The sequence below is a fragment of the Lissotriton helveticus genome, chromosome 10 (genome assembly GCF_964261635.1).
Source record: "Lissotriton helveticus chromosome 10, aLisHel1.1, whole genome shotgun sequence".
Taxonomy (NCBI): Eukaryota; Metazoa; Chordata; class Amphibia; order Caudata; family Salamandridae; genus Lissotriton; species Lissotriton helveticus.
In genome coordinates this window covers 1,130,122,786-1,130,142,758 of record NC_136071.1, presented here as the reverse complement: position 1 = coordinate 1,130,142,758, position 19,973 = coordinate 1,130,122,786, and the positions used below count along the sequence as shown (strand labels likewise).

General features: G+C 47.8%; 1 protein-coding gene across 2 annotated transcripts in view; it reads left to right on the top strand.

Annotated features, from left to right (window-relative positions):
• CMTM7 (CKLF like MARVEL transmembrane domain containing 7) overlaps nucleotides 1–19,973 on the top strand; it is a 161,211-nt gene that overhangs the window by 101,764 nt on the left and 39,474 nt on the right. For both annotated transcript variants that reach the window (XM_078663932.1, XM_078663933.1), the window contains exons 2-3: nucleotides 5,417–5,590; nucleotides 14,380–14,478. In XM_078663932.1, coding sequence (XP_078520058.1) covers nucleotides 5,417–5,590; nucleotides 14,380–14,478 — 273 coding nt within the window. The remainder of the gene's footprint in view (nucleotides 1–5,416; nucleotides 5,591–14,379; nucleotides 14,479–19,973) is intronic.

The window sequence follows — 19,973 nt, the reverse complement described above, 5'->3', positions numbered from 1 at the left end:
AGGCACACGGACGTAGAGGCACACATGAGGGAGGCACAGGGACGCGGAGACACTGTGAAACAGAGGCACGGGCACTGAGAGTTGTAGGTACTGGAGGAATGGACATAGGGTGGAATAGAATTTCAGGCATAGCCGGCCATGCATTAATCCTGGCAGGCATGGGTCATTCCTGTTACAGACGCTGTGGGTAGGTAGACACAGGCTCAGTGAAGACACTGACACTGTAGGCCACCATTAGTAGTTTATTAGCAGTGGATCACAGATAACTTTTACACTGTACCCTCTTCAAATCTGCACATAACTTTGAATTTTTTTTATAAAAAATGGCAGTGTTGTTCTTTTATTCATTGTCAGCAAGCCTGCACTGTTCAGATTTTAAAACCTGGGGTTGTTTTTCATCCCAGGACAGTGAGACTTGGAGACGGACAGTCACAGGGAGATACAGGGAGATGCAGGGATCTTGGCATATGGGGAGATGCACAGATGGGGGATTTGTGAATGAGATTGCTTGGATAATGATTCACGAAGGCATACAGGGGAAAAGGAGATGTGAGATTTTTTAATGTGAGGAGAGTGTGGATGGGAGGTATGGAGGTAAGAATTCATTTGAATGAGGAGGCATGTCAATGGAGATGATCACTGATCTGAGAAGTGCAATATTGAGGCATGGGGTGCATGCAAAAGAAGCCACTGACGCAGGTTGGCACAGAACCTGACTTGTAAACAATGGGATTCTATCAATCTGAGTGGTGACTAATTTTATGTGATATTCTCTAAACTTGTGAAAAACTACAATGTGAAAATTAGGCCTCTCTGCGGGTGGCAGAATGAGGGCACTGTGTGTTTTTAAAATACCCCTCACACACTATGAATACCATAGTGTCATTCTCCCATCATTGGGGTCTTCCCGTCCCTGGGCGGGGCGTGCTTCAACCTACGAGTGACACGGGAGCACTTCTATTTTTTGACAATAGGCTATGTGATGTGATAAGGATAGTGATATGTGTTAGGGAGTGTAGGGACCTGATTACGTGAATGGTGGTGTAAAAAAGGGTAACAATTCCCTGGCTAGTCGAAAAAATTAATTTTAATGGCTTCGCAAGCTGAGAACATTAAAAAGGGGTTAGTAAGTAGAATCACAAGTGTAGTCTACTTTGTCGGCATGACATGTTTCATAGGCAGACCCCTCCTGCCTGCTCATTAGGACCTCTGTTGATCCCTACAAAAATGCTCAATTCTAAACTAAATGGAAAATGCCTATGGTCCTAAAACTTAACAGCAATAATCGGCTGCTAGGTTTTGCCTCTGGGCTTGAGTTGGCCCTTAGTGAGGCGTTATCATGAAAAATTGTCATGAAAAATGACCTAATATGGTCTATTTGAAGCGTGGTGATAGGACCTCATGAGCCTGCGTCTCAGGGTGATTAGTTGACTGGTTAGTGACCGCATGCCTAATCTGGCTTCATTCCATACCCTTCAGCAGCTCCGTGGCACAGAACCTGCACACTGAAGAATGTGAGTTATAGAGACACCGGGTAAGTGGAGGATTAAATGACCCATCTCACTCGAACAACACACTGCAAATGTCTGTCGCGATCCGAAATGCCTCTACCTGATAGAAGTACTATGAGCAAGAAGACAAACAACCTGTACATGGCACTGACCACAATCATTTGGGTCAGGTCTGTGGAAGGTCAAAAGACCTCAAGGATAGAATGCAGAGTGCAAATGCAAGTCAGCCATCGCAGATACACAACAGCATGGAGGGCCCATAGAACTGGAAAACACGAATCTATACACAAATTGTTCATTAGTATTAGTATTGCAAGGGTTCGTCATGATTAAATGTGGAAAATGTCCCTATTACAGTGCTCAGGAAGGAGACAGAAGTGGAAGGAGGAACAAAGAAGAGAATGACGGTAGGTAGGCAAGTAGGAAAGGAATCTCAAAAGGAAAAACAGCTAAAATATGAAATACAAAAATAATTTTAAAAAAGTAGAAGAGTGCAAGAAAAGGGAGAATACGAGAAAAGAGAAGAGAGGAAGGAAGAAGGTCCGTGGATACTCCTCTCGCTCGACAAATAGCCAAAAACCTACCAGTTCTGTGATCAAATTAGTGGACTAACTCATGTTTTTAATTGAGTGCATAGAATTACTGGCATATTGAAGTTCATACTGTGCTGCCCCACTGGTTAGCGGCATTGATGAGTATACAGTAGGAAATTCGCTTTGCTGTGACTTAAATGGCCATCTGCAGTATACCATAGACAAACGTTTTAAACTTGCAAGGGTCATGAAAGCCTGCTTGGAAAGTCTGCTTAAAAGCTACTAATTACAACAAATCGTGGCATTTTCAAACATATTGTGATACAAGCTGTCATCCCATCAGAACAGCCAGTATTTACTTGTTTTTAATGTGCATTGATGGCTCTAGTGAGAGCAGTTCTCATACTATGAAGCCACCCATTGCGCTTTTTCGACTGTGCGTCAGAGTAGATTTGAATACCTGATTGGGACAACATTACACAAACCTTGGACCGATGGAGTTGGATTTTGTACACCAATTGGCATGCTAAGCCCAATCAATTAAAAAATTAATTTTTGCATTTACGACGGCAACGTACATATTACTTTTTCGGTTAGAAATTGCCCAGTTTCCGGTAATTTGTATTTTTTTTCTATACTTCATAGCCATCAATTACAGGTTTGTTAGTCACTCGCTCTAATGGGATTTCCATTTATAGATCAAGACAGCCTGAACGAGGGCCGTACTGGGCAAACAAAAGCAGCCCATGCAAAAATTATCAAAGCAGCCCACTCCCTTTGTCTCCTTCATGATGTGAGAGTGGCAGTGGCCCGTGGAGGAGAGCAGGGTCGGCCAATAGGGTCACCAGGCAGTCAGGGCCCGATTGGCAGGTCTAACAGCCAGGTCATTTTTTTGGGGGGGGGCTGACTGTGGGCCGGGTTATAGTCCGCTGACTGTGCCGGTTTCTACTGTTGCTAATTTTTAATATTACCACAACACAAACTTTGGCGGCAGGCACAGCAAGCACAAATCAATGCAGCAAAACAAATTAAACAATTATATGGCGTGCAGTCTTTAAAAGTTCCCAACTGCCCGATTTGCACACATGGCCCATGGGGCCACTGTTTAGCTATCCTATCCGCTAACGGCCGGGGGTACTTTTATTTTGGTGCCCGGACTTGCTTTCTAATTCTGTCCCAGTCGGACCCAGGAGGTGGGGAGGGAGGGAGGAAGGAAAGACCGGCACAGCAGCAGGCCGCAGACGCTCTGCCTGCTCAGTTTATTTCTCTGTCCCAATTAGGCCTAGTCCCAATCCCAAACCAGTGACCTTGCGCAAATAATACTATTATTGAGCAGCACAGGAGGAGCAGAGCCGGAGCCGAGGCTGATACTGGGGTGAGAGAGAAATAAGGAGTGGAAGCCAGGCAGAAGAAGAAACGAAGCGACTGAGCGAGGAACAAAAATAAAGAATAAGAGAGAGCGGGACACGGGGAGCACGAGAAAGTTATCTTGCGAGAGTCGAGAGACAGACGGACGTATAAATAATAACGAAACAAAACAGCAGATTGGTCATCATGACATGATCAAAAAGTAAAGTTATAACTTACGTGGTGGGTGGCACTGGCAGCAGGCGGTCGAGTCCACAGACTGGGCATCTGGAATCATGATTCCAGCACGCGCAGAGACGAGGGACAATGAATAGCCAATCACCGACGAACACCCACGCGCGGCACCATCCTGCTGCAGCAGCCAATCCTGGCGCAGCGTTAGCAGCGCCACTGCGCCAGGATTGGCTTAAGAGCAGACTGAAATCTGCCCATTTTGAGACCCGGGGCCCGGTCCATGCCTAGTATAGCCATAGTGCTAGAGGGGGGGGGGTGGTGGGGGGGGGGGGAGTCTAAAGTGTGCGCATGCGCGGGCCAGTCGAAATCAGGACTACTCCGGCCTTTTGCATGCGCACTCGCAGACTGTCACCCACTAACCTGTGCGCTGCCTACCTGTCGCAGCGCCAGCCCCGCCCCCATGGGCCGGCCCACTTCCTTATGAATGCCCGATCCTGTCGGGCTTCGCCCAGGGCATTAGTGCGCTCAGCGCGATTCATTTTTTAATTGGATTCAATTATACTTATTTTATTAACATGTTGACACTAGTGCAGTCGGCGGTCGTCCAGGCTAGTGGGGCAACGTCCCAACGCCCCCAATGGACGCACCGCCACTGCGTAGATGCACAAACACCTCTGTGAATCAGCCTGGGGGACCGATTCGACAGGCGAGCCGAGAGAATGCAAGTGCATACCTGGGGAAGGAAGCTACAGAGCAGGTAGCAGGAGTATTCTGGCTTCTGAATGTTTTGCATCTACCAGGGGGACTGAATCATTCTTAACTAATATTTTAACTGGACTCCAGCACATTTCTTTATTTAAATCAGATATTCAGGATATGAGTTATGTTCATCTTAAAAATTATCTAAAACATATTATGAAAAATTGCTCCACTGAAAAAGATAGAGGTATTTAGAGGAACACGTTGATTTAAAAACCTAATTCAATCATGTCGGGCAGCAGTTCGTCAAATGTATATGAACTGGAATTGGGAACACAAAGTAAGAAGATGTATAATGCTCTGTAGAATGAATTGTTTCTTTTAAAAACTGTGACGGATGCATGGCCTAATGCAATCTGGGAGGAGAGAATATGCACTTTGTTATAATGATGCACAGACTATTGACCGTGTCCTATTTGCATGTCCTGCTTTGAAAATGTATCAACAGATTTCTAAAACCACGTTTTTTTCTTCTTTAAATGGTAGTGCAATGCCAAGAGCTTCAATTGAAATGATAAATTGCCCAGTTAATGAATTAATGTGCTATACAATATTTACGTTTTTTAGCTCCTTTTAAATTTGTATTAATAAAAGTAATTTTGTATACTGTAGATTTCATTGTAAGATCTAAATATTTAATAAAACTTGAACTTGAGCAGGTCTTGGGAAGAATAAAAGTAAAGATGGGGGACCATAGGGTGTGGAATAGGGGAAGGGGTGGAAATAAAAATGGGGAGAGGGGGAATTGGGCCACATTGGGTGAGAAGTGAAAGTAAAGATGAGGAGAGGAGGGGTTGCGCCACAAGAGAAAAAGTAAAACTTGGCAAGCTGGAGCTGGGCCACAGTGGGGGTTGTGACGCAGAGAAGTGGGCAAGGAAAGAGGGGGGCAGATTGGGAGGAGGGTATGCGGAGAGCCAATGGAGGGGGACAGGAGAAGGACAGTGACTGAATTAAAGAGTCAGAGGGCTTGAGATGCCTACAGAAACTGACCGGGACCTCTTTTCAAACGCTCACATTGCTCCTCCTCTGCCTGTGCGCTTATGACTCCGCCCTCTTTTCTTTCCCTCCCAGGTGTGCCTGCTGATCGGCTTTCTTTGTGTTCAGTGCTCTCGCTGGACGGATTACACCGCATACAGCTACTTCGTGGTTGTCGCGCTCTACGACTTGATTGTGATTTTCATCTTCTTCGTGGTGTACGTCTTCCGGGTGTACAGACTGATGACCTGCCTGTCCTGGCCGCTCGCGGTGAGTATCCTTAAGACCAGGCGGTCCTCGAATGTAAAAACTGCACTAATGAAAGGTGGAATCAATAATCAAGAGCATTGGTGTATTGATCACCTAACCAAATTTATACTTTGCACAAAGAAACATAATTAATAGCAGGACATAATACATTTCATGATCACAGATATGAATGTTGATAGGGAACAATTGTAGCCTTTTGTGCCTCACTCTGGTCCAGGATCATACTACAATCTCATGTGAACAAAGTCTCGCACACAGTGTGCTGGGGGCTCTTACTTGGATCTTGATTGGTCCCCAATACAGAGAGGGTCACAGGTAGACTATGAATCCAAATAGGTCTCAGAGAATAAAACTACTGACATCCATTTGCTGGTAATCTTTATTCAGGAAAGCATGGAACTTCAGGTGCTGCCCTGGTTACCCTCACGCGCTCTGAGCAGATGCTCCTATTATTCCCCTTAGGACTAGGGCTCGTGCACCCTGCCTTTTGGATCTTAAAAGGTCTACATTAAACTTAGCCCATCACTGCTAACATTCCGAAAGCATCTTAAAACCTGGCTTTTTAATCAGTAAACTCCCAATAGGAACCTTTTTGCAATCTGTAAGCTCTAGCGCCGAGACACCGGAAGATATTTGTGCGCTATAGAAATTTTATAAATAAATAATCAGTTCGCCCCAGAATTTTCCCAGGGGCACTTTCATCTTCGTTTGGGCAGCAGACTTGCAGGCAATTGTGTGAGCTGTTGGGGATTAACACTCCTGTGTCCCGTGAGGATCAGGCGAGTAGTTTGGTAGACCTTGGATGCTTGGCCAAGAACCTACAGTTTTGCACTCAACGTATCTTTCACCGCTCCACAATATGGTAGTGACCTTGCTGATGCCATGGTAAGTCTACACCGCTTGAGGAGAGGGTTTGACCACATGTTGTAAGCCGGGGATGTCTAAACCACGTCCAGAAGGACAGGGCCCATGCCACATTTTCAAGAGATATACGTACATATGTTACTTGTGCATGCAAATGTCATAGACGTAGCCGGAGGTTATCCCAACCTGGTGTACTTATGTTAAACAAGATTCACACGCCCGTCCACCCGCTGCAGATAAACATTCCTATCCATTAAAGTCCTAAAAAAGGTCTCTAGGAGAAAATTCACCTAGGAGTTTGCTGAGAGTATTTAATTAGTTATGGCTTCCCCAACGAGTAGCTCATGAGCTGCTAGTAGCGCTCCAACTACCTGTAAGTAGCTCTTCGGCGTGGCACCAAGCCTAATAAATAACAAGCCTTTCCTTAGTAGAATTAATATACGTACAACCAAAATGGAAAAACTTGATTTGAGTTGAAAATGTATGTAGTTTCAAAACTCAATAACTGATGTTATGAGAAATTAATTTCCAAAATATTAAAGCTGATATTTCAATAATAAATCATGCAAAGTTGAGGAGATGACCTATTAATATTATTGCCTTGGTGCCAGGAGCACTGCAGCTATGGCTCTCATTTGTTACTCATGCAGAGGCATTTCAGAGGGATAGTCTTTTTTTGCATTACTGCTGACAACACTGCCTGCTGCACTGTGGTGACCATGGTGGGGAATCTTGCATGGGGTCGCCACTACTGTCATCTTGTCTGACGTGGTCACTATTACAACACGAACAATAGCTTGGGATGATTTTCGCTGAACATAAGTAGCTCTTATTACAGAAATAGTTGCGGACTCCTGCACTAGTTACCGGATCAAATGTAAGCAAAATCCACATTTTTCTAAGGGAGTGTGAAAAATATTAGGATTTTATGAAAGACACAAATGTACAATTATGCACAACTTCTTTATTGCTGTTCACGGAGTCCCTTTCTCTACTTGAGGCCTGGAGCCCAAAAAATACCTCTGCTTTCTCCTTTTATGATCCATCAACCTACCTTCAAACAGAAGAACTTCTTCAACAGCATTGAACCACCATTTGAATGTAGCAGCAAAGTAACTAAGTCTACTCCTTCATGATTACACTGCTACACTTTCCTCCTGTGAGCAGGCTACAACAACAGAACAAACCTTGGCAGTGCCAATAGGTCTGGCGTTGGCTACCAGCCATCTGGATTGGCAGTGCCCATTTGGTTTTGTCATGGTTTTCAAGGTTTTTGGAAAACTATATTTTTGGGTGCTCTGCCAGGCCCTTGATAACCTAAAGAACACTAGTTGAAAGGAAAAATATTTTTTCACTAACGGAAACTACTTTGTATGCGGATGTGCTCGCGTGAAAGAGGATAATGCAGCTACTCATAGTAAAGTTAGCCAATGACTGAAGTGGGATGACCCATTGCGCATGATGTATGCTGTAGGGAGAAAACGTAAATGTGAATATACCATTAATAGACCAATTTATAAATAGGACTGGATAAAAGACCAGATAGGTTTGTTATAGAAATAATTTCAGTGAAGTTAAAAGGTCTTGGCTAACACAAGACCTAAAAATTCTAGCACCACGATGGGACGAGACTATCAACAGCAAAAGATATTAAACTCAATGTCTTTAATTAAATCACAGTTTTCTTCCTGCTCGATGGGGAGGATTACCATTTTAAGACAGGGTATGGGAGTTAACTGCAAAGTCTTGCTACTGCCAACAAAGCTACTCAATCCCAGGCTTGATGTAACTTCTCCGACTGCACTCAATCCCCCTACCTAGCCACTTGTAAGATCTCTTTCAGACTTCCTGCTGGAATAACTGTTGTTGAAAGCATAATACGTCTTGGCCAATACGTTTCAAGCAGAGCCATATCCACCCGCCTCCTCTGTCTGCACACAGCCACAGCGCTACAGCAGCAGAAGATGCCTGCCTATGGTGGATGTCGGAATAAACCCAACCGTTGCTCTCTGGTGAGCTGTAAGCTCTTTCTCCTGCTGGCTTACACAATGCACCGCAAACAGCTTCTTGCAATCAATGAAAGAGATATAAAAAAGACTCTACAAGATCTTTGTAATCGTTTGAAAAGTGAATTTATATAAACCAAGTTATCCGCATTCAAAGCTCTGGCCCCGACAAACTCATACACATGTACCTTCTCATGTTGGATGCTCTTTTTCATGAGACCAATCAAAGCAATCTCTGGGAGAGCTTCCCAAACAGAGCTTAAATGAGAACAAAAAAAGTATGCAGTTCCTAACAGAGGGTGCAGGATTTAGTAGTGTTAGGTGCGGACGCTCAAGGAGAACCGCAAGTTACAAGGTGGCACCTATCTTCGGAAATAGACCCTCACACACCCAGCTAGCTAGGTGTCTTGCTTCATCATCGGGTCTGCTCCTTATCGGGTCGGCGGTGCAATACCCGATCAGGCACCGGTGAAAGGGCCTACTTGGCGGGGGGCCCTAGGAGAGAGTAGGTATGGGTGAAGTGTAAATAGGGTGTGGTAAAATAGGGCCGAAGGTCCACTCAGAACAATTTTAATGACTGTGGCCCCTGTCCTAGTTAAAAATACAGACAAGACTCGTATCTTCACCCTAAGGATGTGGAGTATACGTGCTTGTGAAATCAGGTCAACATGTTTCTCGCCTTTCAACCTATTAGATGGTGATTCATCAGGACCAGAAGGATCTACCTACACTTTTTGGTAGCGGTCTCATGGGAGAAATTAGAGTGAATAAGTGACCACCAATACAGCACCCTAAAAAGTGGTACCTTGTAGATCATATGAACACAACCTGCAATAAAAACAAGGAGAACATTAAAACAATGATAATTGCATATCTCAGTATTCTCAATGGGTTAGAGATCGTACATATCAGACTTTCTGGTGACATGTTAAATTCAGGCTTGAGAATGTAAGTGACACGTGGCATGCACAATGTGGGCACTCTGTGTCACTTCAATAGGTATGGGGTCATAGCAACGACAGAGGAAGAGAGCACAAACCGAAATTAACTCACCCAAATGGGGTCAAAACAATGCTTAAGCAGTACCGGCTTGTGTAGACACTCAATAGTAGTGTCCTGCTAGAGGGGATGTGGGCAAAAGAGAGAGAAGGTAAGTGAGTCCCAGGTAAACCAGCCACGGGACTCCACAAGGTAGGAATTGCCTAAGGATAACCACATGGACGCCGCAGGTGTGTTCTTCATCCTTGGAGTACGGTATCTCTGAATGACGGAACAATGGCCACCAGAACCACCCGATGGTGGCCGTGCCGGACCGCGAGTAGGCTCAGTGCACGGAGTTAGCGGACCCGGCCGAGCCGGGTCATAGCTCGCACACTTAAGGAGACTCACATGCCCACGCAATCCCACCACGGGCTGATGATGGTGGAGCTGCTCGGTCTAGTGAGCAGGTGTCACGAAGCAAAATGCGGGGAAATGGTCTAAGCCCATATCACGGGTCTGACCGTGCAGAGTAGGCCTTCAGGACGTCCTCACACCCTGAGGTGAAGTACTCACGTGCTAAGTGCAAACCAGGACGAGGATCCTACCCCCACGTAGCCGGTCCGGGTAGAGGGAGTGCGCTCCCTTTGCCTTCATTAAGTAACCCTGGCCGTTGCGGGGGCGGGACACCCGGTGGAAGTGCCGGTGCAACCCTGGAAAGACTAGAGCACAGGTGACACGTTGGGGGCCATGTTGGAATACCCAGAAGCAACGGGAGAAAGCCGGGTTGTGGCTGGCGAACCTGGGACCCATTTATCTCAGTTCGGCTCAGGTACGAAGTGAGTTAGATAAGTCCAAGAAACAGGGGGTAATAGATATTAATAGGCCTGGGCGACTCCTGACCGTGGAAGGGGATGTGAAGAAAAACTCACACTCAAGATACAGTCAGGTTGCAAGGGCAATGGGTGCAACAAGAAGTACGGGGGTGGACATACCCCTTGTAAGAAATATATCACAGTGCGATGGTCATGACAGGATGACTGTGCGCCTGTCAGAATGCTAAAGGTTGCAGAGGCAATGTGTGTAACTCACAGTACAGGATGTAAGTATACCCCTTATTGACAAAATATCACAGTGTGTGGGTCATGTCAGATAGCTGTGCGTCTGTAAAAATGATATGGGGGGACCAGTGGCATGTACTATACGCCGTAAGTATATGGACATGGGGCGTATAGCATTGGTCGCTGTGCCGTTTGTTGATCACTATATGAGGAAGGGCTGTTCAAGTCAGTAAGCTCCAAGGTATATTCTCATTGAGTCCTGACTGGTCGGTGGCTAGTCGTAACACCTACCGTTGCTCAATGCGGAACAGTGCATTTTTAGATAGCCCTGGATGCACTTCCAGAACCCACCATTCAAATGCGTCTGGTGAGTGACGCGTTTCTTTGTAGTGGGTGGTCATTTTGGTGTTGCTTTTCTGTCATCTAAAGTTGCTCCTATGTTCCATAATGCGTACTTTTACCGGTCTGGTGGTCATCCTGATGTAGAACATGCCACAAGGGCACTTGATGATGTAAATACAGTTTTGGGTATTGCAGTTTGTATGGGAGGCCATTTTCCAGTGGACTCCATTCACGAAATTAATTTCTTTGGTAGCTTTCGTGAGGTGGCAAACTGCGCATGAACCACATTGGTAGTGCCCTGTGACTGGGGGAAGGGCCCAAAGAGTTGTTTGCCCTTTTCTTCATTGTTTCTTAGGCATAGTATTGATCAGCATGTCTTTGATCAGAGACGCTGTGTTGAGGATATGCCAGTGTTTACGAATTATTTTCTTTATTCTGTTTGAGTCGGGGGTAAAGGTACTGACACATGTGATAGGACTGGGGACTTTGGTCCTATCCTCCAAAAGGCTCTCGCGGTTATTGTTCTGTGCTCTTTTACACGCGGTCTCTACAATGTGTCTGGGATATTCTCTCTGTATCAGGTCTTGTTTAAGTTTGTTTGATTCTTTTTTGTAGTCCTTCAATGTACTACAATTCCTTCTGATACGTAGGAACTGCCCGAAGGGTAGGTTTTGTCTAAGGGCCATCGGGTGGTGGCTACTGAATAGTAGAAGGCTGGTTCTGTCAGTAGTTTTCCGGTAGAGAGTAGTAGAGATACTCTCATCCTCAATTCTCATCAAGGTCAAGAAAGGGGATCTCTTTTTCTGAGATGGTGTTTGTGAACCTTAAATAGGGTTCAAGGTGTTAATCCAGGTGCAGAACTCCTCGCGTTTGTTGCGGTCACCTGTACAAAGGATCAAAATCATCTATGAATCGTTTCCACATGAGCACATTGCTCAAGTATGGATTTCTGGGGTTTAGAATCTCTTTCCTCAAATGCTGACATGTACATACACGCCAGGCTCGGCGCAAACCTGCTCCCCATCGATGTACTCTGTGTTTGGTGGTAAAGCTGGGTGTCCAATTGAAAGAAATTTTGAGTAAGTGCTAAGGTGGCACACTCGGCCACAGGAATGGGTGAGTTCCACTCACTGCTGGTCAGAGCGTCTTCAATGACATCCAGTGTGGCCCTCTGGGGGATGTTGGTGTAAAGGGCCTCAACATCCAGAGTGACCAGAAGGTCTACTAGTTCTGGATGCTGAGTCCCCTCAATCAATCGGATGACGTCAGTGGTGTCCCTGACAAAGGACGGAGTTTCTCTGACCAAGGGCTGAATGAAATGGTCCACAAATTTTGATAGTGGTTCCAGTAATGATCCAATTCCTGATACAATGGGGCGTCCTGGAATGGGGGACGTCTTCTTGTGTATTTTTGGCAGGCAGTAGAAATAGGGGGTGATGGGTTCCCTAGTCACCAGGAAGTCTGCCTCCCTCTTCGTGATCCACCCTTGTGTTTCTGCCGCGAATACCATAGTGGAGATGACCTTGCTCAATCTAGGTGTGGGGTCCTCTCTTATAGGAGTATAGTACTTCCTGTCACTCTGTTGTCTCTGGCATTCTGTATTGTAATCAAGGGTGGACATGATGACTGTGGCACCACCCTTGTCCGCCTGTTTGATAGTGATCATGGGATCATCTGCTAGGGACTTGATAGCTGCAGTCTCACCGTTAGACAAATTGTGAAAGGCAGTGGTGGGAGTCATACTGTTGAGGTCATTTATTACTGCCTTCTCAAAAGTCAGTATTTCGTTGGGGACCATGCTGCTTGTAGGTGTGAAAGTGGATGGTTTGTGCAGGCCAGAGTCATCGGTGTCACGTGGTGCCTGGTCTTGAAAAAAGGCTTGTAATCGGATTTTACGGAAAAAAACTTGTATTTCACATGTATCACGGAATTTGTCATTTTTGGGGGTGGGGACAAAGCCTAGGCCTTTTTGTAGTACCCTTTCCTCAGTGGCAGTCATAGCTCTTGGGGAGAGGTTAATAACTAACTTTTCGTCCCCCTGGTGGTACTCCTGGTTTCCACTGACCATGTTGGTTGATCTTGCCATTGGACTCTTTTGTGCCTTCTTCTGCGCCCTCTTCCTCTGCCCCAACCTCTGTCTAAAAAAGGTGGCTCAGATCTAGGAGGAAAGAAGGGTGGAGGGCCTTGTTGGTACATTGGATATTGCCAATAAGGAGGTTCCGGGTAGTGGGGGGTGCTGTATGGTGGATAAGTAGGAGGTTGGAACTGCCGGTTCCTCCTGTTATTCCAACTCCCATCGCTAGAGTCGCTGTTGATAAATGACCCTCACTTCCTATTACATGACCATCGTGAAACATAATGGCAAAATACCATTCGCATCCCAAAAAAACAAAATATCTAGTCTATCAAGGTCTGACCAACCAAACTCTTCTCAGCAAATGGCAAACCCATGGATAACAAGTGAACCACCAGGCATCCACCAATGTGTGCTCATCATTGCTAACCTATAGCTATTACTAACCAAGTATGGCAAACTCTTTAACTATTTGAGACAAAAAAGTTACCTCCATCACCAGTGGAGATGTAACAGGGTCCACACCTGTTTCTGAATTCTAGATAGAGCTCTATTGAGAGGTGGATAGTCTGGATAGTCGAGTAATCTACTTCTGCTAACTTGCTTAACACGTTGAACAGAGAAGTCCACCTAACTTATACATCGGGAGTTTGTCTTCCAGTCAAGTCAAATAGTTTTTTGTATATGATTACTTAAAATCGTTACAATTTACAAAATGTATTAAACTTAATCTTCCATTAAATACCACGTATCAGCAATAGGCTTGGCAATATTTAAAATCTGAATAACGTAAGTAAAACACATAAAATGTTGGCTTACCGGTTAAACGATCTGCGAAAGTTCAATTTATTCACAACTTTCCAAAGTGCTCAAGTGAACGAAATTGTCCAAAGATTAAATTATTTGAAATAAAATGTCCATAAAATACCAAACTTTACAATAAGATTTGGTCAGCTGCCTTTTTTCTGTATTGTTCCTGTTATCCGCTTGCTACTTGGGCTAGTGAAGCCACCCTTATTCATACTTTATCAATGTACTCTAAATCTGCTTTCTTTTAAAGTTCCCTTACTTTTGCCAGGTATTTTACCCCTCGGCAAGCAAAGATTATAGAGGAACCTTCCAACCAACGTATCACTGCTTGCCTGCATGTGCAAATGTTCAATTCGTTAAAAATCTGTTTTAAAAGCCCCCTTCTTATTTCCTTGACTACGGGGCATGCACACAGCAGGTGAGTTAATGTTTCATTACAAAAACCACATAGACGACAGTGTGCTGCTTGTTGGTTGCTTTTCCAGGACGGTTGTAGATCTTTCGAATCGTGCATGACCAACCGGTAATTGGTGAAACTCTTTTTTAACTCCGCACCAAAATGAGTTACTAAGTAGGCCCGTGGCTTTGTCATTTAGTGAACATTGTTTGTATACATTAAGTAAACCTCATACCTTCTTATTTTGTTTCCAACAGGAACTTATACATTATATAATTGGTACACTGCTGCTGTTCATTGCATCGATAGTCGCAATTACAAAAAGCTACGGCTTCTCTGGACTTATAGCAGGAGGGGTGAGTGATTTTTTTTTCAAAACCTATGTAATATGTGTGGTTTTTTTTTATTTTTTTACACTGAATGCTGGCCTGATTAAAAGCACTCTCAAATATGACAAGTAAGAGAACCCGAGGAAAGGGATTTACCCAGGATTGCACTAGTGGGACAGCTTGGATTAGAGCGTGGATCAAGCGGCACTCTGCGACCTCTTCAATGGACTAATTTCCTTCTGCAACTAACATTCACAGTAAGCCAAAGTACAAGAGAGTGCATGTCTACAGAACATGTAGTATGAGGACACATGTTCAGACATGAAGATTGACTGATGTCCTTCAACATTTAGGGACTGTCCACCTTTATTTATCCATCCATTGTTAGTCGATGGGTGAAGTTAGCACCAACTGTCACTCATCTACTGGACTTTAGTGCTCACTGTACTGTCCTGTTGTCATGGCATTCCTGCTGATTGAGCAGATCTCATGTTTTCATGGCATTCCCGCTGATGAAGCAAATCTCTGTTAGAAAGGCGACCCCGGGGGAGGCAGAAGATGTCTGACTGACCACCCCTAGGTCCACCTCTCCTTTGAGAAGTAGCCGAGCGTTACCGAGAGGCCTCCTGAATGATGGCCCTCTCCTAGGATCGTACAGCAGAGTAATCACAACACTACAAACGGACACCACACAGGAGGGCAAGTTCTCAAGTTTTATAGGTAATAAAAGGATGCGGGTTCTTGGCAGTATATACAGCTGGATCGAGGGATCCGTAAAGTCTCGGACAACCAGGGGGTAGGTAGCGGGACAGTCGAGTTCCGGACGGAGGAAGGGGTACCCTACGCACAGCTCTCAATCCTCGAGCTGGGGGGTACCGTGATGTCGACCCGCGGCAGCGCCAGCAGGTTCTCGGATGACTGAATGAATGAATGAATGAAAATATTTGTAAAGCGCGCGATGGCCAAACGGCTTCCTGGCGCTGAGAGCTCTAAAGAACCGGACAGACAGGGCCAGGAGGTTAGCGGGGGTAGGCCAGGGCAAAGAGGAAAGTTTTTAGCGCTTTACGGAAATGAGAAAAAATAGGAATCGAACGCATAGAGAGAGGGAGGGAGTTCCAGAACCGGGGAGCAAGAACAGAAAAACGGGTTCCACCAGTGCGAGATTTACGAAAGCGGGGAACAGTGAGAAGGGCAGAAGACGATGAACGAAGAGTGCGGGCAGGGGTGTGAAGGGAGATCAGAGAATTGATGAAAGCCGGTCCAGAGTGGTCAAGGGCCCGGTAAACGAGGCACCCCAATTTAAACAGGGATCTCTGCAAGATGGGCAACCAGTGAAGGGATTTAAGGACGGGGGTGATGTGATGGGTTTTGGGCAAGTGAAAAATAAGACGGGCAGCCTGATTCTGGATAGCTTGTAGGCGGCGGGTTTCATAGGCAGGAATGCCAGCGAACAAGCTATTACCATAATCGAGGCGGGAAGTGATGAGGGCAGAAATAATAATCTTAAGGGAGTCAAGAGAGAAAAAGCGAGAGATTTTCCGGATCATCCGGAGGGAAAGAAAACAGGAGGACACCACGGCACTGACCTGGCCATGCATGGACAGGTCCTGTCTGACCTTGATGCCCAGAGTTTTAACAGAGGGAACGGGGGTGGGGGAAGGGCCAAGAATGGGAGGCCAGAAAGCAGAGGACCAGGGGCTGGATGAGCCGCCAATCAGAACAAGCTCAGTCTTATCTGGATTAAGCTTGAGGTGGTTGGCGCTCATCCACCCAGAAATAAAAGCCATGGTGGAGTGAAAAAAGGATAGAGCGTGAGAAGAGGAGGAAAGGTCAAAAACGAGCTGGAGGTCATCAGCGTAGTTATACACAGAGACCCCCAGCTCAAGAAGGGAGGAAATAAGAGGGTGAATGTAGAGATTGAAAAGAAGGGGAGAGAGGGAAGACCCTTGGGGGACTCCACAGGGCACCGGGAGGGGGGAAGCAGAAAAGCCGGGAAGATGGACAGCTTGAGAGCGACCCGTCAGAAAGGAGGTAATCCAAGAGAGGACAGTACCTCGTATGCCCGCTGCGCTGACACGGTCCAAAAGAATATTATGGTCGACCGTGTCAAACGCAGCGGACAAATCGAGGAAGATTAAAGCCTGGGGAGAATTGACGTCGGCCTTGGCTTTAAGCTCGTCAAGGACGGCTAACACCACGGTTTCGGTCGAGTGACCTGCGCGGAAACCAGCTTGGTGGGATGCCAGAAGCTGGTTCCGTTCAACAAAAGCAGAAAGACAAGAGGTAACATAAGATTCAAGAATTTTAGCGAGATAGGGGAGAAGAGAGATAGGTCTGAAGTTAGAAGGAAGAGAGGAGTCGAGACCAGGTTTTTTAAGAATTGGAGAAACAATAGCAGATTTAAAAGAAGAAGGGACCAATCCGGTGGAAAGAGAGGCATTGAGAAGAGAGAGAGGGGTGTCAGGACAAGAGGAAAAAAGGGTTTTGAGGATGCGGGCAGGAGCACAATCAGTGGGGGAGCCAGACTTAATTTTAGAAAGCAAAGTTAAGAAGGTGTCCAAAGAGAGGGGAGGAAAAGAAGAAAAAAAAGATTTAGGCGCAGAGAGGACAGAGTGAAGAGGGGTAAAGGGAGTGACCAGGATGTTAGATTTAATATTAACAATCTTCTCGATAAAGAAATCGTTAAGAGAAGAGCAGAGGGCCTGAGAGGGAATGAAGTGAGGGCAGGCCCGATCAGAGGTGGCCAAGTTCTTAACCAAGGAAAAAATTTCTTTGGATTTGTTAGCCGCGAGCGCCACTTGTTCGGAGAAGTATTTTGTCTTGGCGGTCAAGATGGCCTTCTTATACTCTCTATGAAGTAGTTTGTATTTGGCCTTATCGTCCGGGCAGTAGCCACGGCGCCAAAGGCGCTCTGAGCGTCTAAGCTCTAATTTGAGAATCTTAAGCTCCGGGCTAAACCAACGATGAGCCTCATGAGGGCGTAAGGACTTGACTAACTTGAGGGGGGCTACTAGGTCACATGCGGAGGAAAGCCAGTTGTCAACTGCAACAGCCTGAGAGTCAGGGGAGATGTCAGTTAGATCTGGGGAGGAAGAAGCAAGGGAGTGAGAGAGGGAGGCCAAGTCAACATGGTTCCAGCTACGGGTGAAGACGTTCTTGGGACGACGGGGCTGGTGAGGGGGACCGGTAGTGATAGAAAAGGAGATGAGGGAGTGATCAGACCATGGGCATGGGAGGATGCTGGGAGACTTAGCAAGGTAGGCCGCGGCAGCGCCAGCAGGCTCTCCGATGGTTCAGCAAGGTAGGCCGCGGCAGCGCCAGCAGGCTCTCAGATGGTTCAGCAAGGTAGGCCGCGGCAGCGCCAGCAGGCTCTCAGAAGGTTCCGCAAGGTAGGCCGCGGCAGCGCCAGCAGGCTCTCAGATGGTTCAGCAAGGTAGGCCGCGGCAGCGCCAGCAGGCTCTCAGATGGTTCAGCAAGGTAGGCCGCGGCAGCGCCAGCAGGCTCTCACATAGGCTTCGGGTTACAGGAAGGATGAGTTCGTCTGGTGTCGGCCGTGACAGCGTCCGCAGGCTTCCAGTCCAGGATACAACTGGCGTCCTACTCCGGGGCTGGCCCAGATATAGGACTGGAGTCCTTTGATGTCCGGACCCTCTCGCCTGGGGGTCAGAAGGGCCGGGATAATGGTGTCCAGACACCCAGCAGGGGGGTGGAGCCAGCGCCCATGGAGGCTGGAGGGCGATCGATACCAGGCGTCCGGGGGCGGCTGGAGGGCCATCAAAACTCCTCTCCCTCTGGGATCTGTCGAGTGGCCACTCGACCACCTGGGTGGATCTTGGTGCCTCGAGGTCTGGGCTTCGCCGAGGCTGGGGCTGAGGCCACGTGGTCGTGACGTGGTGGGCCCAAGATGGAGTCGGGCACGGCCTCGTGCTTAGGTTGTGAGGGGCCTAGGCTGGAGCCAGGCCGGTGATGGGGATCCGGGATGGTAGCCGGATCTGTGGAGTTGGGGTGTGCCGGGTCGGGCCGAAGGGGCCGCCCGAGGTCCGGAGGAGGGCTGATGTCGTCCTGGGCCCGCCATGCGGGAGGGGTAGGGCCACGCCATGAGGCCGGGTCCAACACGCGTCCCCCCCAGCTGAAGGCAGGGGAGAGTCACCCATCTTCTTGGGGATTCTCCTCGCCGAGGCGGAAGAATCTGGACAGGCCGTCGGCATTGGCGTGGTCGTTGCCGGGGCGATGCTCCACGGTGAAGTCCATCCCTTGCAGAGTAATGGACCAGCGCAGCAGTTTCGGGTTTTCTCCCCGCATCTGCATCAACCACCGCAGGGGCTGGTGGTCGGTCTGGACTCGGAAGTGGGTGCCGAAGAGGTAGGGCCGGAGCTTCTTGAGTGCCCACACCACGGCAAAGGCTTCCCGCTCGATGGTACTCCACCGCTGTTCTCTTGCCAGGAGGCGTCTGCTGATGAAGGCCACCGGCCGGTCGATTCCTTCGGGGCCCACTTGGGACAGGACCGCCCCGATGCCGTGTTCCGAGGCGTCGGTTTGGACTACAAACTCTCTGCTGTATTCGGGGGCCTGGAGCACAGGGGCGGTGCACATGGCCGTCTTTAAAGTCTCAAAGGCTGTTTGGCACGCAGGAGTCCAGTGCACCTTCTGGGGTAATTTCTTGGAGGTCAGTTCCGTGAGGGGCCCCACAATGCTCCCGTAGTCTTTTATAAACCGCCGATAGTATCCGGTGAGCCCCAAGAAGGCTCGGACGGCGGTCTGGGTGATCGGGGGCTCCCAGGCCCGGATGGCGTCTATCTTGGGTTGGAGGGGAGCCACTTGGCCGCTCCCCACTTGGTGTCCCAGATAGGTCACGGACCCTTGGCCTATCTGGCACTTGCTGGCTTTGATGGTTAGTCCGGCCCGCCGGAGGGCCGTCAGGACCTTCCAGAGGTGGGACAGGTGCTCATCCCAGTGAAGGCTGTACACCGCAATGTCATCTAGATAGGCGGCGCTGTATTCCTCTAGTCCGGCCAGCACCTGGTTCACTAGTCTCTGGAAGGTGGCCGGCGCATTTTTCATGCCGAAGGGCATCACTTTGAAGTGATAGTGGCCATCTGGTGTCGAGAAGGCCGATCGCTCTTGTGCGCCAGGGGTAAGGCCGATCTGCCAATACCCCGCCGTGAGATCAAAGGTGCTGAGGTATTTGGCGGCCCCTAGGCGATCGATCAGTTCATCCGCCCGGGGGATGGGATGGGCGTCGGTCCTGGTGACTGCATTCAGTCCCCGGTAGTCAACACAGAACCGGAGTTCGGGAGCTGTTCCGGGGGAGGCAGCTTTGGGGACCAGGACAACGGGACTGGCCCAGGGACTGTTGGAGGGTTCGACTACCCCCAGGGCCAACATCTTGGCTACTTCCGATTGGATGCAGGCCCGAACCCGGTCGGGCACCCGAAAAGCTCGTAGTTTCACAGGGGGGCTGTCTCCGGTGTCTACATCGTGGACACACCACCGGGTGACCCCCGGCGTGAGGGAAAACAGAT